This window comes from Ranitomeya imitator, chromosome 2 (assembly GCF_032444005.1).
Source record: "Ranitomeya imitator isolate aRanImi1 chromosome 2, aRanImi1.pri, whole genome shotgun sequence".
NCBI lineage: Eukaryota > Metazoa > Chordata > Amphibia > Anura > Dendrobatidae > Ranitomeya > Ranitomeya imitator.
In genome coordinates, this window is record NC_091283.1 from 262,332,190 (window position 1) to 262,356,085 (window position 23,896).

Sequence of the window (23,896 nt, forward strand, 5' to 3'; positions counted from 1 at the left end):
TTACTACTGGCCCCTGTGTGCCCCCCATATATTACTACTGGCCCCTGTGTGCCCCCATATATTACTACTGGACCCTATGTGCCCCCATATATTACTACTGGCACCCGTGAGCCCCCATGTGCCCCCATATATCACTACTGGCCCCTGTGTGCCCCCATATATCACTACTGGCCCCTGTTTGCCCTCATATATTACTACTGGCCCCCATATATTACTACTGGCCCCTGTGTGCCCCCCCCATATATTACTACTGGCCCCTGTGTACCCCCCCTATATATTACTACTGGCCCCTGTGTGCCCCCATATATGACTGCTGGCCCCCATGTGCCTCCATATATTACTGCTGGCCCCCGTGTGCCCCCATATATTACTGCTGGCCCCTGTGTGCCCCCATATATGACTGCTGGCCCCCATGTGCCTCCATATATTACTGCTGGCCCCCGTGTGCCCCCATATATTACTGCTGGCCCCCGTGTGCCCCCACATATTACTGCTGGCCCCCGTGTGCCTCCATATATTACTGCTGGACTCCGTGTGCCCCCATAGATTAGAAATGTCCCCTATATGCCCAATATATTAGTAATGTCCCTATAGATAGAAGATTACAGTGCGGGGAAGACGGGAAACCTTCATATAGAGGCCGGTGGTGATGGAGTCAGTGACCGACTCTGGCCAAATCTGTCTCTAGAGCCGTAGTAGAAGATGATGTCGTCCTCATCATGAAGTAGTTATTTCTCATGTCGCATGTAATGAATATCTCCTGCAGTATTGCTAATGCCGATTCCAGGGTCGGTAAATGAGACGAGAATTAGCGTTATGGAAGATGAGTCTATGAGAAACGTATTCAGCTGTCGACTCCGAGGAAGAAACTGCTTGTTGTCTGTGGCCTAAATATATAGGATTTATTAGTAGATGTAAAGAAGGAAACTAAATACTGTAAAATAATAAATCTCCTCATATGTTTCCCTTATTATCTCCAGTAATTGTATTATTACACAGGATTCTTATGATGTTACATCGGCTCATCTTCTCATTCAGGTCTCTACAATATCGGATCCTCTCAGTGAAGATCTTCTACAAAGAACATTTTCCTGATTTACCCATCAAAGATGGAAATGGACAGAGACAAGATGGCAGAGAGGATATTACACCTCACCCTAGAGATCCTCTTCCGGCTTACTGGAGAGGTGAGAGATTCTGATGACGTCACATTACATCATTCTTATCTATGGGAATAACAGATGGACAGAACTGGAGAGGTGAGGACTCTGGCAATGTCTGTAGTGAGATTTATTAATGTGTCTCTCCATTACCAGGATTACACAGTGGTGAAGAAGACCTCTAGTGATCGCTGTCAGGACCCTATGTCTGAGGGATGGGAAAGACCCCTGAGCCCAATCACGGGGCCTCCACCTCACCCCCTGATCCATGAGGACATCAATGACCAGAAGATTCTAGAACTCATCTACAAGATAATTGAGCTGCTGACTGGAGAGGTGACACTGCTGGGAATGCTGGGACATTATACAGTAACACTATGAAGGGATCGGGGGATGACGCTATCATTGTATGTGTCAGGTTCCTATAAGGTGTCAGGATGTCGCTGTCTATTTCTCCATGGAGGAGTGGGAGTATTTAGAAGGACACAGAGATCTGTACAAGAACGTCATAATGGAGGTTCCCCAGCCCCTCACATCTCCAGGTAATAGACAGGACTAAATACACACGGCCTATAATTATCTGTATGTAAAGAATGAATTCACTCCCTGTATGTGTTTCCTCCAGATCTATCCAGTAAGAGGACAACACCAGAGAGATGTCCCCGTCCTCTTCTTCCACAGGACTGTAACCAAGAAGATCCCAATGCTCCTCAGGATCATCAGGTAGATGGAGAGAAGGTGTCAGGAGATCTCCCCTATGATGTGTAGACGCCGGTGAAGGTCTTGTGCTCAGTCTTGTTTTATCCACCAGTATTCTATGTTTTATACTTGTGTAATGTGAACGGTGGAGATGGCAGGATTAGAGCTGATCATAGATGTGACTTCTCCATCTGTCGGTGACTTTTACATTATTTGTTTCAGGGTGAAGATCTGACCCATATTAATACTACAGAGACATATGTGAGGGGGGATGAGTGGTGTAAAGAGGAGATTCCCACATATGACTACCCAGGTGAGTAGTGACCACTAAATGCAGAGAAGTCACAGATTCTTCTCATCACCGGCTGTGACTGCTTTATCGGTGGTGTAGTCCGGCCGTATTACCATGATCACCATTTTGCCTCTAGACCACAACATTCTCCACCAAAAAAATGTTCAAATACGGTAACTTTGGGCATTGAAAGCCCTTTTCTATACAACTTACAGCCTGGTAGATCCACCTACCCCCTGGGTTTAGGAGACGCTGTTACCTGCCCAGATCTGAAAACTACAAAGCCAAATGACAGCGTACGTAGAATGTGCTGACAAGATAGAAAATCACTTGATGAAAAATATTCTGATGGGCCTGTAAGAGAAAGCGGAGGGTAATGATGCTGTTGGCTTCCTAGAACCCTGAGATCTTATCGGATGAATCTCCCTTCTCTCCCTTCTGTGCTGCTGAATGTGATCATATGGTCCCTACAAGACCAGGTCCCGTCTTTCTGGCCAAACTTTGCTTTTATGATCCACAACATTAAATGTGCAGTGAGGCCAAGTGTGAATTTCTGGACAATAACAGAGTTTCCCTTTATCCGGACTTTTCAATTTGTATTAAAACCGACTAACTTCCATGAGGATTGTGATAATCTCCATAAACCCATCACACCGGTGCCATGATATATCTCTGAGCTGTGCGTGGCTGAAAACGATTGGGAGAAGTGTAGAGATCTGGGTTTGAGCGAGGAAGATTTTGAGGGGTATAATGCCCTGGTTGGTCTCCTGCGAGAGAATGAGAGAGGTAGGGGGAAGGACCTTTTACATCTCTGAGGAAGAGGAGTAAAAAGATGCCACCTATTAGTGATGTCACTAGTGAGGACATTTTTGTCAAACTGGTTGAAGCAGATCTATGCAAAATTTCTAATAACCATCTTGGTAGTGACCATAATCTGTCAACTAATGAGTCACTAGCTCTAAAGAGGTTAGAAAAGAATACCAACTTGATTTTTAAATCATCTGACAAATGTGGGAATCTTGTCATTTTAGATCATCCTAAGTACCTTGAGATGTGTAACCTACTCCTCAACGACAACCAAACTTATGAAATCTTACCAGGAGACCCTACCAGGGCCTACTCTGATGAGCTTATGGATATACTGGCTAGGGCTGTAGACAGTAGACTCATATCTAAGAACGAGTACACGTTCCTTGCTCCAACTACACCCACTGTGCCAACGTTCTATGCCCTCCCGAAGGTGCATAAGGGCTTTGTCCCGTTAAAAGGCCGCCCGATTGTGGCAGGAATTGATTCAATTACTCAAAACGTTGGTATATATATATATCATATCTTGAGGCCTTTTGTACTATCACTTCCCTCGTATGTTAGGGATACATCTCACCTTTTGGGTATGTTGGAGGATGTCGCTGTGGAGCCCCATGTTATACTTGCCTCCATTGATGTGGAGGCGCTCTACAGCAGCATCCCCCACAATTTTGGCATGAAGGCGGTTGACCACTTTTTGAGGACGCGAGCGGTCGAATGCGTCGAGCATAACAATCTTGTTAAACAACTTCTCTTTTTTACTCTTACCCGGAATTTTTTTATCTTTAATGGTAAGTACTTCCACCAGCTCAGGGGCACAGCGATGGGGAGCCCTTGTGCCCCCACGTATGCAAATTTGTTCCTGGGCTGGTGGGAGGAAACTTATATTTTTCCCGGAGGATGAGAGATGGTGGCAGCCCCATATCTGCTTCTGGGCCAGATATATTGATGATGATCTGATTTTGTGGTCTGGCCCAGGGGCAGATTTTGAGAGGTTTGTGAAGGAAATTAATGTTAACGATATCGGAATGAGATTCACGTCCGAATATCAGGAACACACCATTGCATTCCTAGACCTCACAATCTCAAAAAACAGCGATGGGGGCATTAGCACACATACCTACCGTAAACCAACTGCAACGAATAGCCTGCTCCAGTGGCAGAGCCACCATCCCACCCCCCTGAAACGGGGGATACCAAAAGGGCAGTTTCTGCGTATTCGTAGAAACTGCTCTGAGGTAGACACTTTTAAACATCAGGCCAGTGAGCTACGTCGTCGTTTTAGGGAGAGAGGTTACCCCCCAGAGATTCTCACTAAGTCCTATAGGGAGGCACTCGAGAGTGACAGGTCTGTGTTACTTAGGCTAGGTTCAGATTGCGTTAGTGCAATCCGTTTAGCGCCTAGCGCTAGCGGATTGCGCTAACGCAATGTGATATAAAGGGGTCGCGGTAACGTCCCCGCTCTCGCAGATCTCCGATCTGCGAGAGCGGGGAACGGACCGCGGGCGCGCCTCGGACGCTGCAAGCAGCGTCCGCGGCGCGCCAGAAAACACCGGCGCTTTGCTAGCGCGTGCCGAACATGGCACGCGCTAGTGAAGCGCGTTCCCATTGCCGTGAATGGGCGCGCTAACGGACGCGTTGCACGGCGTTAATTTCGCCGTGCAACGCTGTCCGTTACCGCGGTCCCATTAACGCAATGGGAACCCAGCCTTAGAACTTGAGAAAAATCCAGGGATACTTCTGACCTGGTCAGACTTATAGGGACTTTTGATAATCAATCTGATAGGATATATCAGATTATGAGAAAACACTGGGGGGTCCTCCGGGCGGATCCGGGCCTAAAAGATTTTATCTCCCCTACACCCAGTATCACCTATAGAAGGGGGAGATCAATTGGGGATAGGTTGGTACATAGCCTATATCAGAGACCACAGGGAGCAGGTACGTGGCTTGAGAGAAGACCCCTTGGTTTCTTCAGGTGTGGCAACTGTTCGAAGTGCCAATATGTCAGACAGACTAAACAATTCAGGAGTGCGGCGAATGGCAGATGCTTCGACATTAGAGATTTTGGTAACTGTAAGTCATCAGGAGTGGTGTATAAGATTACCTGCCCTTGTCCCCTTGATTAAATAGGCAAAACCACAAGGGAGCTTAGAACAAGATTTGGTGAGCACCTCGGGGACATTAGGCATAACAGGGACACCCCGGTTGCCCGGCACATCAATCAGGTGCACGGGGGTGCCCTGGATGGGATCACATTCTGTATGATTGATTGAATTGTTTAAACCAAAGATAAAAGGAGGTGACTTTGATAAGGCCCTCCTACAACGAGAAGCTGAATGGATTTTCCGCATGCAGTCCGTATCACCACGAGGACTGAATGAATCATTGACATATACATGCTTTTTGTAACATAGCATATTCATTTACCTGTTATACATTTTAAAACTGTGTTTTGCCCCTGTCTCAGCTTACATCGATAAATGGGGTGCCTAATTTTGGAGCCGTCATGCCAAATTCTACATATTTTTGTAGATGTCGATTGTGACCTGCATTTTGTATATTGAGTATTTCCCTATATTGGATACCGCACGGATATACCCTGTTGTGAATTCTGTGGTCACAAGTGGTATTGCAGTCTCTGGGCGTCCTCCCTCAGGTGTTTTGGTGAGCTCGTTGGCTGCCTTGCTATTTAGCTCCACCTGAGTCTGTCTTCCTTGCTCCTTGTCAATGTTCCAGTGTTGGATCTGAGCTACTGCATCTTTCCTTGGGCCTGCTGCTCTGCTAGATAAGTGCTTCTAGTTTGTTTTCTGTTTTTTCTGTCCAGCTTGTTATTATCTTTTGCTGGAAGCTCTGAGAAGCAAAGGGGTGCACCGCCGTGCTGTTAGTTCGGCACGGTGGGTCTTTTTTGCCCCTTTGCGTGGTTTTCGTTTTAGGGTTTTTTGTAGACTGCATAGTTCTCTTTGCTATCCTCGCTCTGTCTAGAATATCGGGCCTCACTTTGCTGAATCTATTTCATTCCTACGTTTGTCTTTTCATCTTGCTAACAGTCATTATATGTGGGGGCTGCCTATTCCTTTGGGGTATTTCTCTGAGGTAAGTCAGGCTTGTATTTCTATCTTCAGGCTAGTCAGCTCCTCAGGCAGTGCCGAGTTGCATAGGTAGTGATAGGCGCAATCCACTGCTGCTTCCAGTTGTGTGAGGACAGTTCAGGTACTGCAGTCTACAGAGATTCCACGTCTCAGAGCTCGTCCTATTGTTTTGGGTTTTTGCCAGATCTCTGTATGTGCGCTGATTACTGCACGCTGTGTTGCCTGATTGCCAGCCATAACAGTACAAGGAGCCTATTCAATGATTTCCAATAGAGGGAAAAAAGAAATCCTGACATCATTTTTTTTTCTTAGCTCTGTCTTCAGTCTTTTTTTTCCCCTAGACATTAGAGTGCTTCAGGACACAGCTGTGGACATGGATATTCAGGCTCTGTGCTCCTCAATGGATAATCTCGTTGTAAATGTACAAAAGATTCAAGATACTATTGATCAGAAATCGATGCTAGAACCAAGAATTCCGATTCCTGATTTGTTTTTTGGTGACAGAACTAAGTTCCTGAGCTTCAGAAATAATTGTAAGCTATTTTTGGCCTTGAAACCTCATTCTTCTGGTAATCCTATTCAACAGGTTTTGATTATTATTTCTTTTTTGCGCGGCGACCCACAGGACTGGGCGTTTTCTCTTGCACCAGGAGATTCTGCATTGAGTAATATTGATGCATTTTTCCAGGCGCTGGGATTGCTTTACGATGAGCCTAATTCAGTGGATCAAGCTGAGAAAAATCTGCTGGCTTTATGCCAGGGTCAGGATGATGTAGAACTATATTGTCAGAAATTTAGAAAATGGTCAGTACTCACTCTGTGGAATGAATCTGCACTAGCGGCTTTGTTCAGAAAGGGTCTCTCTGAAGCTCTTAAGGATGTAATGGTGGGATTTCCTATGCCTGCTGGTTTGAATGAGTCTATGTCCTTGGCCATTCAGATCGGTCGTCGCTTGCGCGAGCGTAAATCTGTGCACCATCTGGCGGTATTGTCTGAGAGTAAGCCTGAGCCTATGCAGTGCAACAGGACTATGACTAAAGTAGAACGGCAAGAACACAGACGTCTGAACAGACTGTGTTTCTATTGTGGTGATTCTACTCATGCTATTTCTAATTGTCCTAAACGCACTAGGCGGTTCGATAGCTCTGCCGTTATTGGTACTGTACAGTCCAAATTCCTTTTGTCCATTACCTTAATGTGCTCTTTGTCATCATATTCTGTCATGGCGTTTGTGGATTCAGGCGCTGCCCTGAATCTGATGGATTTGGATTATGCTAAACGTTGTGGATTTTTCTTGGAGCCTTTGCGGTGTCCTATTCCGTTGAGAGGAATTGATGCTACACCTCTGGCCAAGAATAAGCCTCAGTACTGGGCCCAGCTGACCATGTGCATGGCTCCTGCACATCAGGAAGTTATTCGCTTTTTGGTACTGCATAATTTGCATGATGTGGTCGTGTTGGGGTTGCCATGGCTACAAACCCATAATCCAGTATTGGATTGGAACTCTATGTCGGTAACCAGCTGGGGTTGTCAGGGAGTACATGGTGATGTTCCATTTTTGTCTATTTCGTCATCCATTCCTTCTGACATCCCAGAGTTCTTGTCGGACTTTCAGGATGTATTTGAAGAGTCCAAGTCTGATGCCCTTCCTCCGCATAGGAATTGTGATTGTGCTATCGATTTGATTCCTGGTAGTAAATTCCCTAAGGGTCGTTTATTTAATTTGTCCGTACCTGAACACACCGCTATGCGCAGTTATGTGAAGGAGTCCCTGGAGAAGGGACATATTCGCCCATCGTCGTCACCATTGGGAGCAGGGTTCTTTTTTGTAGCCAAGAAGGATGGTTCGCTAAGACCGTGTATTGATTACCGCCTTCTTAATAAGATCACTGTTAAGTTTCAGTATCTCTTGCCATTGATTTCTGACTTGTTTGCTCGGATTAAGGGGGCTAGTTGGTTTACTAAGATTGATCTTCGTGGTGCGTATAATCTGGTGAGAATCAGGCAGGGAGATGAATGGAAAACGGCATTTAATACGCCCGAGGGTCATTTTGAGTATCTGGTGATGCCGTTCGGACTTGCCAATGCTCCATCTGTTTTTCAGTCTTTTATGCATGACATTTTTCGTGAGTATCTGGATAAATTCTTGATTGTTTACTTGGATGACATTTTGATCTTCTCAGATGATTGGGAGTCTCATGTGGAGCAAGTCAGAATGGTTTTCCAGGTACTGCGTGCTAATTCCTTGTTTGTGAAGGGATCAAAGTGTCTCTTCGGTGTGCAGAAAGTTTCATTTTTGGGGTTCATCTTTTCCCCTTCTACTATCGAGATGGATCCGGTTAAGGTTCAGGCCATCCAGGATTGGACTCAGCCGACATCTCTAAAAAGTTTGCAGAAATTCCTGGGCTTTGCTAATTTTTATCGTCGCTTCATCTGTAATTTTTCTAGCATTGCCAGACCATTGACCGATTTGACCAAGAAGGGTGCTGATTTGGTTAATTGGTCTTCTGCTGCCGTGGAAGCTTTTCAGGAGTTGAAGCGTCGTTTTTGCTGTGCCCCTGTGTTGTGTCAACCTGATGTTTCTCTTCCGTTCCAGGTCGAGGTTGATGCTTCTGAGATTGGTGCAGGGGCGGTTTTGTCACAGAGAGGTTCTGGTTGCTCAGTGTTCAAACCATGTGCTTTCTTTTCCAGGAAATTTTCTGCTGCTGAGCGTAATTATGATGTGGGCAACCGAGAGTTGCTGGCCATGAAGTGGGCATTCGAGGAGTGGCGTCATTGGCTTGAGGGTGCTAAGCATCGCGTGGTGGTTTTGACTGATCATAAGAACCTTACTTATCTTGAGTCTGCCAAGCGCTTGAATCCTAGACAGGCCCGTTGGTCGTTATTTTTTGCTCGTTTTGATTTTGTGATTTCATACCTTCCGGGCTCTAAAAATGTGAAGGCGGATGCTCTGTCTAGGAGTTTTGTGCCCGACTCTCCGGGGTTATCTGAGCCGGCGAGTATCCTCAAGGAAGGAGTCATTGTGTCTGCCATCTCCCCTGATTTGCGGAGAGTGTTGCAGAAATTTCAGGCTAATAAACCTGATCGTTGTCCGGCCGAGAAACTGTTCGTCCCTGATAGGTGGACTAGTAAAGTTATCTCTGAACTTCATTGTTCGGTGCTGGCCGGTCATCCAGGAATCTTTGGTACCAGGGAGTTGGTTGCTAGATCCTTTTGGTGGCCGTCTCTGTCGCGGGATGTGCGTGCTTTTGTGCAGTCCTGTGGAATTTGTGCTAGGGCTAAGCCCTGCTGTTCACGTGCCAGTGGGTTGCTTTTGCCCTTGCCGGTCCCGAAGAGGCCTTGGACACATATTTCGATGGATTTCATTTCTGACCTTCCCGTTTCTCAAAAGATGTCTGTCATTTGGGTGGTCTGTGATCGCTTTTCTAAAATGGTCCATCTGGTGCCCTTGGTTAAATTGCCTTCCTCCTCTGATTTGGTGCCTTTGTTCTTCCAGCATGTGGTTCGTTTACATGGCATTCCTGAGAATATTGTTTCTGACAGAGGTTCCCAGTTTGTCTCAAGGTTCTGGCGAGCCTTTTGTGGTAGGATGGGCATTGACCTATCTTTTTCCTCGGCCTTCCATCCTCAGACTAATGGCCAGACCGAACGAACCAATCAGACCTTGGAAACATATCTGAGATGTTTTGTTTCCGCTGACCAGGATGATTGGGTGTCATTTTTGCCGTTGGCTGAGTTCGCCCTTAATAATCGGGCCAGCTCGGCTACCTTGGTATCTCCATTTTTCTGCAATTCTGGGTTCCATCCTCGTTTCTCTTCAGGACAGGTTGAGTCTTCGGACTGTCCTGGTGTGGATTATGTGGTGGACAGGTTGCAGCAGATCTGGACTCAGGTAGTGGACAATTTGACCTTGTCCCAGGAGAAGGCTCAGCTTTTCGCTAATCGCAGACGCCGTGTGGGACCCCGACTTCGTGTTGGGGATCTGGTTTGGTTATCTTCTCGTCATATACCTATGAAGGTTTCCTCTCCTAAATTTAAACCTCGTTTTATTGGTCCGTATAGGATTTCTGAGATTCTCAATCCGGTGTCTTTTCGTCTGACCCTCCCAGACTCCTTTTCCATACATAATGTATTCCATAGGTCGTTGTTGAGGAGATACGTGGCACCTATGGTTCCATCTGTGGAGCCTCCTGCCCCTGTTTTGGTGGAGGGGGAATTGGAGTATATTGTGGAGAAGATTTTGGATTCTCGTGTCTCTAGACGGAAACTCCAGTATCTGGTCAAATGGAAGGGTTATGCTCAGGAAGATAATTCCTGGGTTTTTGCCTCTGATGTCCATGCCCCAGATCTTGTTCGTGCCTTTCATGTGGTTCATCCTGGTCGGCCTGGGGGTTCTGGTGAGGGTTCGGTGACCCCTCCTCAAGGGGGGGGTACTGTTGTGAATTCTGTGGTCACAAGTGGTATTGCAGTCTCTGGGCGTCCTCCCTCAGGTGTTTTGGTGAGCTCGTTGGCTGCCTTGCTATTTAGCTCCACCTGAGTCTGTCTTCCTTGCTCCTTGTCAATGTTCCAGTGTTGGATCTGAGCTACTGCATCTTTCCTTGGGCCTGCTGCTCTGCTAGATAAGTGCTTCTAGTTTGTTTTCTGTTTTTTCTGTCCAGCTTGTTATTATCTTTTGCTGGAAGCTCTGAGAAGCAAAGGGGTGCACCGCCGTGCTGTTAGTTCGGCACGGTGGGTCTTTTTTGCCCCTTTGCGTGGTTTTCGTTTTAGGGTTTTTTGTAGACTGCATAGTTCTCTTTGCTATCCTCGCTCTGTCTAGAATATCGGGCCTCACTTTGCTGAATCTATTTCATTCCTACGTTTGTCTTTTCATCTTGCTAACAGTCATTATATGTGGGGGCTGCCTATTCCTTTGGGGTATTTCTCTGAGGTAAGTCAGGCTTGTATTTCTATCTTCAGGCTAGTCAGCTCCTCAGGCAGTGCCGAGTTGCATAGGTAGTGATAGGCGCAATCCACTGCTGCTTCCAGTTGTGTGAGGACAGTTCAGGTACTGCAGTCTACAGAGATTCCACGTCTCAGAGCTCGTCCTATTGTTTTGGGTTTTTGCCAGATCTCTGTATGTGCGCTGATTACTGCACGCTGTGTTGCCTGATTGCCAGCCATAACAATACCCCCCGTAAACCGCACCGTGTTTGATATAAGAATATTTTTATCATTCTTTATTATTCTGTATCTATAGTGGTTTATCATAGTGGTTCTTCCCTAGGGAGTCTATCCTTCCAAAAATATCATTCATCAGCCAAATGGTTCTCTCATATGCTTATTTGTATGGGGGGGGTCTGCCCGCCACTTTAGGGCGTGCTTTACATATGTTCATTATATGAGCGCCCTGCTATAATGGCCATTTTTCTTTCTTTTCACTATCTAACCCATGTGCCCTCCTTTGGTCTCGCTGCCCTTGCCCCTCTGGGTGGGGGGCGTGTGCGTGCGGCTATCTATGTTATTTTGAGTGTAAGCGCACTGCTGTTTTGCCCTTTGGTGGGTTGTGCGTGCGCACTGGTTCTCTATCTATCTAGTGGGTAGTGCGCGCGCCGGCCCTCGATCTTGGCTGCGGTCTCTGGCGCACGCGCAGTTGGGCATTTTCTATCCAATATGGCGGCGCCCAGTATACGCCATGCGGCGGCGTATTGTTTCGTGGATGTGTCTTCGTTGCGGTATGTGTTACATCTGACTCTCAACCGATGATCCTTTATTGTCTTTGGGGGGTGGGAACCCCACACTACTATGGACATGTATTTATCTATTAGTCCGCACCTTTGGACTATGGTTTTTGTTTACTGCACCCGGTACTTCCGGTAATTTAGGGGGGTGGCTTCCTGCCTCTTGGCTCTATTGGTCAGTAGGTAGTACATTCTATTATATAAGCGCCTTCCTTGGGATCTAATCAGGTCTGCCCAGGCATCAGGGCACCTGCATCTTTTGACCTCCGGTTTATCACTCTTGCCCCCTGAAGATCCGTATGACGGGGAAACGCGTCGGGGCGTTTACTGACAGCTAAGTGTCCTTTTTGGGGTTAACACCCCCTCTTGTTTGCTGTCTGTGGAACTATGTATCTGTGTCCACTTGATTTTGCATGAGTACAACCACCTACCATTAGTCATCAGTGTCCACCTGTTATTGCTTACGTATACTATTTCTTTTTGGCACTATGAACTTATGTGTGCGTATAAGATGCCAGTGGCTACACTGAGATGGTTAAGATTGTGTAATATTTTGATACACTGATAATGACTATTGCCTATTGTTATCTGGGGGGTGCTGCCATGCACAAGGTTTATCTGAAACAAAACCAGGTCATCTATTTATATATATCTCCCTTGCTATCATTATCTCGTTAATCTATGCACACAGTTGTATTTTTAGGTGTGCAGGAGGACTGTTATATATAAAAACGCTATGAGCATATAAACCTTTTTTTTTTCTGCTCATTTATTTAAAAAATTTTCTAGTGTTTTTTTCTGTCCTACACGGGATTCCATTGCAGGAGGTTGATATATTATATTTGTGCACCATAGTCTTTTTTTCTTTACGTCTTCCTTCATCTCTTTTAATTGCTTATTGTTTTCCCTCCTATAGTTTGATAGTTACTCACTAGGGTGAGCAGGTGACAGCCGCCGCGGAGTGGGGGCGCCAAATAATCTATCAGGGTGCCAACCTCCACTGTTAGGAAGGGATAGCAGGCAAGCGTAGGGTTATTTTAGTAGGCCAGGTGCACAAATAGATTCTGTTGTTCATTTTGTTGTTTTCACTGGGAAGTGGTATTTTTAATATTATCTGATTAAAACTATATTTTTAAGGGATATTATGTTACACTGTGTGTGGCTGATGGCTGTAATATACAGTTATTCCCGCCTGCAGGAGATGTGTTGGCTCCAGCCCTGGTTTCATGGATTCACTCCACCTCATAAATTACATTGTTTTATCCTAAGAAATTCAGATTACTGCACAATCTCTCCTCAAAATGGGGAACAATATTATTTCCTCTAATCTTCTGGTCAGGACTCATAGTAGCTCCAATGGTCCACCATAAATGAATGCAACTCTGATTTACTGCTGTGTAATCTGTATTTGTAGTTTTCAGTTAGAGATTCTCGTGCTCTGGGGCGGGGCTGTGGGCGGGGCTTTATGTGCTGCTCTGATTACATATTCATCTGTATTGGTCTATGACAGGTCGCTGATCCCTCACTGACCTGCCCCCATTTTTACATAATACATATAATAGTGTTGAATTATTGTTGATAAAACCTATAATATTGTGGCTATTGTGAGGCTTAGAAAAAAAATTACATGCAGCAAAATGGCACCAGCGGCGCCTGTCCAGTAGCATTTATCTCTTAATAATAATAATAATAATATTTATTATTATAGCGCCATTTATTCCATGGTGCCTTACATGTGAGGGGTATACATAATAAAAACAAGTACAATAATCTTAAACAATACAAGTCATAACTGGTACAGGAGGAGAGAGGACCCTGCCCGCGAAGGCTCACAATCTACAAGGGGTGGGTGAGGATACAGTAGGCGAGGATAGAGCTGGTCATGTAGGGGTTTGGTCAATCGGTGGTTACTCTCTTATTTACAGATGCTACTGCGCAGGCACCGCCATTGACCTTATGATCTGTTATAAGCCAATACAGATGAATATGTAATCCGAGCATCACATAAAGCCCCGCCCCAGAGCACCACATAAAGCCCCACCCACAGCCCCGCCCCAGAGCACCACAAAGCTCCTCCCACAGCACCACCCCAGAGCACAAGAATCTCTAACTGAAAACTACAAATACAGATTAAACAACAACCACAAGACGGATTTCATCACCAGGTATCAGTGTAATCAGTATAACGGCACCGACCTGACAGTGTCTGTAGTTACTGAGCACAATCCTGCTGACAGGTTCCCTTTAAGACTTCTCCGCTCTGCACTATTATACACAGTTCTCTTTAAATGTGTAATATTTCTTCTTGAAACTCATCTGACAGAAAATATTGGAGCTTCCGATAGTTTAGATTGTGAAGTCACCGAGCCCCGTGCTCTAATTCCTCCAGAGAGGTTTCACCACTAGCTGCTCATTTATTACTGATGTAGACTGTTCAGTTGGAGCATTTCAGTAGATGTTATTGTCTATAGTCAGTTTTTGATTACAATAGAGTCCATAATACTCTGATTTATCCTCTTCCTGCAGCCAGTTTTGTGCTCTTAATCAGGTCCCAGTTTTAACCCCTTAACCCCTGGAGCTTTTTTCGTTCTCCCCTCTTTCCCAGAGCCATAACTTTTTTATTTTTCCATCAATATGGCCATGTGAGGGCTTATTTTTTGCGGGACAAGTTGTACTTTTGAACGACATCATTGGTTTTACCATGTCTTGTACCCGAAAACAGGAAAAAAATATTTCAAGTGCGGTGAAATTGTCAAATATTTCAATCCCACACTTGTTTTTTGTTTGCCTTTTTTGGTAGGCTCACTAAATGCTAATGCTGACTTTCATTATGATTCTCCAGGTCATTACGAGTTCATAGACACCAAACATGTCTGGTTTTAATGTAATTGGTAAAAAAAAAAATTCCAAACTTTGAAAATTGCGCAATTTTTTCTTTTTTTTTTTTTTTTAGAAGAGACCTGTAGTGTCTCCATTTTTTGTGATCTCGGGTTGGGTGAGGGCTTATTTTCTGCGTGCCGCGCTGACGTTTTTAATGATACCATTTTGGTGAAGATACGTTCTTTTGATCTCCCGTTATTGCATTTTAATGCAATGTCGCAGTGACCAAAAAAAGTATTACTGGCTTTTGGATTTTTTTTTTCTCGCTACGCCGTTTAGCGATCAGGTTAATTTTTTTTTTTTTGATAGATCAGGCGATTCTGAACGCGGTGATACCAAATATGTGTAGGTTTGATTTTTTTTTTTGTTTGTTTGTTTTATTTTGAATGGGGGGAAAGGGGGGTGATTTGAACTTTTTATTTATTTTTTTTTTCATATTTAATTTTTTTTTTCTTTTGCCATGCTTCAATAGCCTCCATGGGAGACTAGAAGCTGGCTTAGCCTGAGCTGCTCTGCTACATAGGAGCGATGCTCAGATCACCTCTATGTATCTCAATTACAGTATTCCTATTAGCCCCGACCACAGGGTGGCGCTCACAGCAATCTGGCATCAACAACCATAGAGGTCTTCAGGAGACATCTGGTTGTTATGCAAAAAAAACTCAGTTTTTGATTACAGTAGTGTCCAGAATCCTCTGATTTAACCTCTTCCAGTTTTGTGTTCTTTTTTTTTATTTAAATAGATTTTTATTGAAAGTAAACATGAACATTACATTTTATGCATTTTCCAGTATATTACAAAGTTTCTTCATTTTCCAAACCCCCAACAATCCCAACAAACCCCAAACCTCCCCCTCCCATGACAGCTCCTTCCCAATTATACTTTTATTACCAGTATTGATGGCTCTTTGAGCCGCTTGACTCACTTATGACCGCTTATTCCTCTAGCAATCTCCTCCCTTCAAAGGTCTTCATCCTCCCATTTCCCATACCTACTTATCCCAGCTCGAGCCACGGAGACCACATTTTGTCAAACATTTCTGCTTTCCCACGTCTTTTGTAGACCCCCTTTTCCAGACTGAGACCATGTTTAACATATTTCAGGAATTCACCCCTCGTAGGCGGCTCCTCCTTGATCCAGTTCCTTGCTATCACCTTCCTAGCCATATGTAATAGCCTAGCTATTGCTATCTTCCAGGTGTTATCCACTCTAATTTCCTCCACATATCCCAGTAGGCACACCATCGGATCTCTCGGCACTCTGCATTTATACGCCCCTTCCACACGGCTCAGTACCACCAGCCAAAAGGCAACCAGTCTTGGGCATGTCCACATCATGTGATATATTCCTGCATTCTCAGTCCTACATCTCGGGCATTCAGAGTCAGCACGCAACCCCGCTCTGTGCAACACTTCCGGTGATTTATAGACTCTGTGCAAGATGTACAGCTGCGATAATCTATATGGCTCACTTAGTGACACTCGTGGAACCCACTCCAACACCGACTCCCAGGTTTCATTCTCCATTGGGCCTAAGTCTCTTTCCCATTTAGCTTTCGCTTTTAGAGGGAAATCCAGCAAATATGCATGCAGTAGGTCCTTATAAAGGGTGGAAATGACTCCCCTTGTGGACCCTTCCCCACACACGTATTCCAGGACTATATCCTCTTGAATCTCTATACCATCGCCCTTGTTTTGAGCTTTAAAAGCGTGTTTCATCTGGGCATATTGATACTCCCCAGTCGGTCTCAGTCTGAACTCCCCCTGCAGCTGCGAAAAGGACTTAAACACTCGCTGTTGAATTATCTGAGCAACCAAATGGATTCCTTTGGCCTGCCACTCTGTCAGCACTCCAAGAGCCGCAAACTCAACCAAATTATTATTGAGCCATACCAGTGTAAATTTAGTCAGTCCCTTAACCCCCTGAATCTGTCGCAGTCTGGTCCATAGTTTATGTATCAAAAACATAGTTGGATACAATTTCCCCAATACGCCCAAGGAGCCATCCTCCAAACACTGCACCATCGGTCGTCGGTTTGTCACCCCCTCCATCAAGTGTTGTACCGCACTGGAGGACGCCTCCCGCGCCCAGCCCTTCAGATGCTGACTCTGGGCTGCAAGAAAATATAACTCAGGGTTGGGCAAAGCCAACCCTCCATCTTCCTTGGGTCGCTGAAGCGTCTCCAGGCCAATACATGGGTGCTGCCTCCCCCATATCAGGCTTCTAAAAAGAGCATTAATCTGCCGGAACTTCCCATGTGGAATCCAAACTGGCGCGTTATGTAGGACGTAGAGTATTTTGGGCATCAAAACCATTTTAATAAGATTAACCCTACCCACCACCGATAGGTGTAATTTATTCCACGCATCTACTTTTGCCTTAAGGACGCCCATGAGAGGAGTCAAATTCCTATACAAAAACTCTGTAACTGGCATCGAGATCCATATTCCCAGGTATTTGAAAAGGGATGCCACCTTAAGCCACCCCCCTCTCCCAATGGCTCACTTCCACTCTCCTCCACCCCGTCCACCTTAAAGAGGACCGATTTATCCCAATTTATCCTCAGTCCCGACAAGGCTCCAAATTTTTAATGATCTCGATGGCCCCTTTCAAGGCGTCGTCCGGGTCCGCCAGGAACAGTAAAATGTCGTCTGCATATAACGCAATCTTCTCCTCAACACTCCCATATCTGAACCCAGGGACCTCATCCGACTGTCGGATCTTGGCGGCCAGTGGCTCCACAGCTAAAGCAAACAGAAGGGGTGACAGTGGGCATCCCTGCCTCGTACCTCTGGCCAACTTTATAGGCTGAGAAAGTTCCCCATTCACTCTGATTCTAGCTGTTGGTAATGAATATAACAGTTGAATCCACGACACAAATTGCGGTCCAATACCCATACACTTCAACACCCGCCAGAGATATCCCCACTCCACACTGTCAAACGCCTTATGGGCATCCAAGGATGCAATGACCCTTCGGCCACAGTTGTCAGACCTCAGCTGCAGATTCATATACAGCCTCCGCAGATTAACCGCTGTAGACCTGTCAGGCATAAAGCCGGACTGATCCGGATGTACAAGGTTAGTAATGACACTGGACAGACGGGAGGCTAACACCCTGGCCAAGAGCTTGACATCGATGGTTAACAGAGAGATTGGGCGATATGACTCAGGTTTCCCCAGATCCTTGTCCTCCTTCGGAATAACCACTATAATAGCCTCCCTCATAGATGCTGGGAGATACCCTTGGCATCCAGCCTCCTCCAGTACTAACTTTAATCTGGGAATCAACACTTCCCCCAAGCTTTTATAGATTTCGGCTGGTAACCCATCCACTCCAGGTGCCTTCCCATTGGCCATAGACTTCAGCGCCCGACTCAGTTCCTCCTCGGTGATAGGGGCATCGAGGCTCACCCTATCCTCCTCACTCAATTTCGGGAGACCCAGACTCTCCAGGAAAGTCTCCGTATCTCCGACTGACTCATTGACCCTGGAGGAATATAAGTCCGCGCAAAAGTCCGCAAAGACCTTTATAATTTCAGGTGTTTCAGATATCCTGCTCCCCCCATCTGAAACCAACGAATGTACATACGAGGTACTACGCTGAGCAGAAGCTACCACCGATAGCATGTGTCCCACTGTTTCTCCCTCCTGAAAATAAGTCACCCTTTGAAACTCCCGCTTCCTTTCAGCTTTTCCCAGCAAAATCTTTTCCATATGAGTTTTCGCTGTTCTCAACCTTTTCTCTGCCTCGGAGGTCCCCAACACTACCATCTCGTCCTCTGCAGCCTTCAGCTCCTCCACCGCCACTCTCTCTGCCTCCCTTGTCTTCCGCTTACACCTACTAATGTCTCTAAATAGTAGCCCTCTCAGGTACGCTTTCATTGCATCCCAAACAGTTAGGGCATCTGTACTCCCATCATTTAAAGCAAAGAATTCCGTCACCTCCTTCCCTATACCCTCCAAGTCAATACTCTGTAACCAGTTAGGATGGATCTTCCATTCTCTCCCGCTTGCGGTCCGTGTCCCCAACAACCTGACCTCCACCTCAATTGGACTGTGATCCGAAAGGGCCCTCGGCAGATAACAGACCTCCCCCACCATTGTGTCTAACAGGCGGTTACCCAGCGCCATATCAATTCTGGATAACGTAGCATGAGCCGGCGAGTAGCACGAGTACCCTCTCTCCCCAACATGTCTAACTCTCCATAGATCAATCATGCCTATTTCACGCACATAGGTACCAAATGTTGTAGTGTGCCCCTCCGACCTGTTCTGGGTGTTCTTATTTTTATCCCAAAAGTCGTCACAAATATTGTTCAAATCCCCAATAATTAAAAGTGGTAGCGGTCCCCATCGTTCCACCTTCTCCAACACCTCCCTGATCTTCTTACTTGAATATGGGGGTGGAATATACATTGCCGCAACACACACTCTCACTCCATACAATATACATTGTATCACCACATACTGACCCTCAGCATCCACGCATACCTTCACCTCTTCATACAGCACTCCCACCGGCACCAACACTGACACACCCCTTGAGTACGTCGAAAAGGTAGAGTGATACCCCTTCTGAATCCATCGTCTATTTAGTACGTCCACCTTCTCCTGTATCAAGTGCGTCTCTAGCAAACATATAATAGAGGCCCGTTGATCCTTCGCATACTGCAAGCTCGCAGCTCTCCTAGACTTATCCGCCAGACCTCTCACATTCTGCCTCTTATCAAGAGTGGGGCACCATCACCCATTGCGAACACTCTTGTTAACGTAACCTTCTCCTTCCGCCTCCCGCTACCGTTTATAATAGAATTCGGCGCAGTTCTTAAAGGAAGAAAATATTTCAACATGTATTAACTTACAACTGCAAGAAACTAAATAAACTTTTAGTACGCTGCACACCCTTCCTCCCTCGTACTTCTCCGCCGCATCAGCACTCCCAGGGCGTTCCCTGCGTAATGCCCAGCTCCACCCTCAAACCTTCACATCTCAATTACCAATGTACTGTCAGTCAATCTCTTTTTCCCCTTTTTAAAGACAGTAAAGTACCTCCCGACCGACCCACCCCGTATTTTCAATCTCCTTTCCCTTTAAGCCTTTTAGCATTAAGATCTATCCACTGGGTAGCGTCCTCCGGCGTCTGGAAAAAATGAATCTTATCCAACGCTACCACTCTCAGTCGTGCCGGAAACATCATGGAGTATTGCACTCCCAGTTCCCTCAGCCGTTCCTTGATGCCCGTGAACATCATCCGTTGTTTCTGTACCAGGGCGGAATAGTCAGGGTAGATAGCGATTCTTTGACCTCCAATTGTCAGATCCGTCATGTCTCTAGCCTTCCTCAGGATAATGTCTCTGTCTCTGTAGTTTAGGATTTTGGCAAGCATGGTACGGGGACTTGCTCCAGGGACAGGTGGTTTCGGTGGGACCCTGTGGGCTCTTTCTACCGCAAATACTTTTGTCAGTGCTGCATCACCAAAAGTCTCAAGGAGCTAGCTTTCAATATACTCCGTGGGATTCCTCCCCTCAGTTTTTTCAGGGATACCCACTATACGAATGTTATTTCTTCTGGACCTATTTTCCAGATCCTCATTTTTTGCAGCTAGCTCCGATATTGCTTGAGTAAACTTCCTCTCCGCTTTCTGCAGCTGCACTATATGGTCCTCTGCCGTGCTCACTCTTTCCTCCACAGCCCCCACACGTTTGTCAATCTTTTGCAGGGCTGCATTTATCTGGGCTGTATCCCCCTTGACCTCCTGTAACTGCTGGGTCAGGGATTGTTTGCATGATGACACCAGTGCAAAAACGTCTCTAAAGGTACCTTCACACATAACGATATTGTTAACGATATCGTTGCATTTTGTGACGTAGCAACGATATCGTTAATGAAATCGTTATGTGTGACAGCGACCAACGATCAGGCCCCTGCTGGGAGATCGTTGGTCGCTGAAGAAAGTCCAGAACTTTATTTCGTCGCTGGATCTCCCGCGGACATCGCTGGATCGGCGTGTGTGACACCGATCCAGCGATGTCTTCACTGGTAACCAGGGTAAACATCGGGTAACTAAGCGCAGGGCCGCTCTTAGTAACCCGATGTTTACCCTGGTTACCATCCTAAAAGTAAAAAAAAACAAACACTACATACTTACCTACCGCTGTCTGTCCCCGGCGCTGTGCTCTGCACTCCTCCTGCACTGGCTGTGAGCGTCGGTCAGCCGGAAAGCAGAGCGGTGACGTCACCGCTCTGCTTTCCGGCCGCTGTGCTCACACAGACAGTACAGGAGGAGTGCAGAGAAGCAGAGCGCCGGGGACAGACAGCGGTAGGCAAGTATGTACTGTTTGTTTTTTTTACTTTTAGGATGGTAACCAGGGTAAACATCGGGTTACTAAGCATGGCCCTGCGCTTAGTTACCCGATGTTTACCCTGGTTACCAGCATCGTTGGTCGCTGGAGAGCGGTCTGTGTGACAGCTCTCCAGCGACCAAACAGCGACGCTGCAGCAATCCGGATCGTTGTCGGTATCGCTGCAGCGTCGCTTAATGTGAAGGGGCCTTAAGGGTGGGCTCTGCTCCTGGCTCCTTATCTTCAGATCTCCCTACTACCACCGCCATGTCACCATCCCTGCTCCCCTGTTGTACCTCCTGCTCCTCTGCTGGGCTTTCCTCCTCTCCTTCTGTGTCTGTGTCTGCTCCGGCGTCCTCCTCTGCTTTTTCTGCGCTCCCTGCGGCCTCCACTCTAGCAAACTGCTGGAGCTTTGCCGCCGCCGCCATTCTCTTCTGGCATGCCGCGTTGTCCTTTTCCGCCTTCTCCCTGGCGTCGGCGCCATCTTGGCCGGTCCCAGCCTCGCCGGCTCCTGCGTCTCTCTGCCTCCTCCTGGTCATATTTGCCGACCTCGGGGCCGCCGCTGTTCACCGCCGCACTCCCGGGACTCTCCTGCAGCCGGTAAGCGCCTTGAATCGCCGCTCAGCTGCGGCTTATGAGGATAATTACAGCGTTAGTAGCGGGAGCGCTCTGCCACACGTCCGTTCACATGGACGTTCAGGCCACGCCCCCCCAGTTTTGTGTTCTTAATCAGGCCCCATTTTTACAATCTGACGTGTGTCACTTTATGTGGTGATAACTTTGGAGTTATTCACAAAGGATAATAGAAAACAAATGGATCTTACAAATTATTTTCCAGCTTCTCACAATACCCTACATACGATTGTACACTACTCTCTGGGCACACGGCCGTGTTCAGAAGGGAAGGAGCGCCATTTAGCTGTTTTAATGCAGATCTAGCTGGAATAGTTTGCAGACACAATGTATTGGGAGCAATGTTTGTGGTCAACTGGCAGCTCAAAAGATCTCCACCATGAACATGCTTGGCACTATCTTCTCTACTTTCCATATCCCAAGGATCGCCTTGCTCATCGCCCTTTATCACCATTACATGGATCTGGACTTACACTGGGACCCCTGGGCTTGGACCGTGGTGTTACCTGCTATTCTGTGGTATTAGATGGCAAGAAGAATAGTCAGGTAGCTGGGTCAGAACCAGAAGGACAGAATACAGAATCAGAAGACACGAGTAGTCCGTAAACGGGCCACGGTCACACCAGGAAACAAATACACAAGCCGCAAGCTGAGCACAGAGGAGTGAACCAGAGGAGAACAACGCTGTTTCTGGCAGATTCCGGCCATGTGCTTTGAGCTTTAGTAGGGTGTGGTACTTTCCAATTGGCTGAAGTAGGGAGCAGATTACTCCAGCTGGACAGCAGGAACAGATCCCAGATAAGATTGGACACACCATATGCAGAAGCCCTAATATGACTAAATGACAGAAAACCAGAAGAGTCGAAATCCTCATAAAGTGATTCCATTTTATAAATTAATTCACTGAGGGTTATAATCTATACATATGTGATCAAAATTGTTGGTACCCCTCGTTTAATGACAGAAAAACGCACAATGGTCACAAAAATAACTTGAATCTGACAAAAGTAATAAGAAATAAAAGATCTATGAAAATGAACAAATGAAAGTCAGACATTTATTTTTAGGAAATTCTGTGGAAGCATGGTTGAAAAGCAAACACATGAAATAGGCCTGGACATAAATGATGGTACCCCTGAAAATAATGTAACAAAAGGGACATGATAAATTGTGGTGTGTCCACTAAGTAGCATCACAGGGGTCTACAGTCTTGGAATCAGTGAGGGGCCGGTATATAGGGCTGAGGAGGTTAGAAAGAAAATTATAGACAAACACGTTAAAGGTAAAGGTTATAAGACCATCTCCCAGCAGCTTGATGTTCCTGTGACTACAGTTGCACATATTATTCAGAAATGTAAGATCCATGGGACTGTAGCCAATCTCCCTGGACGTGGCCGCAGGAGGAATTTTAATGACAAATCAAAGAGATGGATAATACGAATGGTAACAAAAGAGCCCAGAAAAACTTCTAAACAGATTAAAGGTGAACTTCAAGCTCAAGGAACATCAGTGCAAAAATAAACTTGGCACTCAGAATGATGAAAGATTAGGAAATTTCATTTATTTTGCATCCAGACAAAAACAGAAGAAATAACTGAACGTTTTCGGTCTCACATTGGACCTTCATCAGAGCATCTTGCTGGTTCAGCAAGATAAGACAGTGTGCTTCAAATAAGCTTGAAGGATGATAAGAGGAAAATGCTTGAATGCTGTTTGAGGCTATGTGCACACGTTGCAGATTATTTGTGGTTTTTTAGCGTTTTTGCGCTATAAAAACGCTATAAAACCGCAAATAATGAGCATACATTAAGCATCCCATCATTTATAATGGAATCCGCAATTTTTGTGCACAGGATGTGCATTTTTTCCGCACTAAAAACGCATTGCGGAAAAATAACACTGGTCAACAGCATTTTTGGTGCCAAAGATATTTCATCGAATTTAGGGTAACTTTGGGGTGCTGATTCTGAATATGTCATCAGTTTTGCCAGATTGGCTCAAGTTTTTGAGATTTTTGGTATCTTATTTATAGCACTTGTTGGTAAATGCGACGCATCATCTCATTAATTTCTTTGGATTAGTACTTGAACTGAGCAGTTCTCAATATAGTTTTGTGTTAATTAGTGTTCTAAAAGTTTGTTCATAGCTTGATTTTTGCACTAACTTTGTTGTTGTCTGTTTTCCAGTGAAAAGCATGAACTCATCAAGAAGAAGTTGTCTTAACGATCCAGACTCATTCTGTTACATTTGTGGTGAATACACACTGCCAAA

The 23,896-nt window shown here is 45.8% G+C and overlaps 1 protein-coding gene across 1 annotated transcript in view; it reads left to right on the top strand.

Annotated features, from left to right (window-relative positions):
• Window positions 1-23,896, top strand: part of LOC138663023 (zinc finger protein 605-like) — a 90,845-nt gene that overhangs the window by 36,041 nt on the left and 30,908 nt on the right. The window contains exons 2-6 of the mRNA XM_069749075.1: window positions 1,039-1,187; window positions 1,317-1,496; window positions 1,579-1,702; window positions 1,786-1,883; window positions 2,082-2,172. Coding sequence (XP_069605176.1) covers window positions 1,110-1,187; window positions 1,317-1,496; window positions 1,579-1,702; window positions 1,786-1,883; window positions 2,082-2,172 — 571 coding nt within the window. The 5' untranslated portion in view covers window positions 1,039-1,109. The remainder of the gene's footprint in view (window positions 1-1,038; window positions 1,188-1,316; window positions 1,497-1,578; window positions 1,703-1,785; window positions 1,884-2,081; window positions 2,173-23,896) is intronic.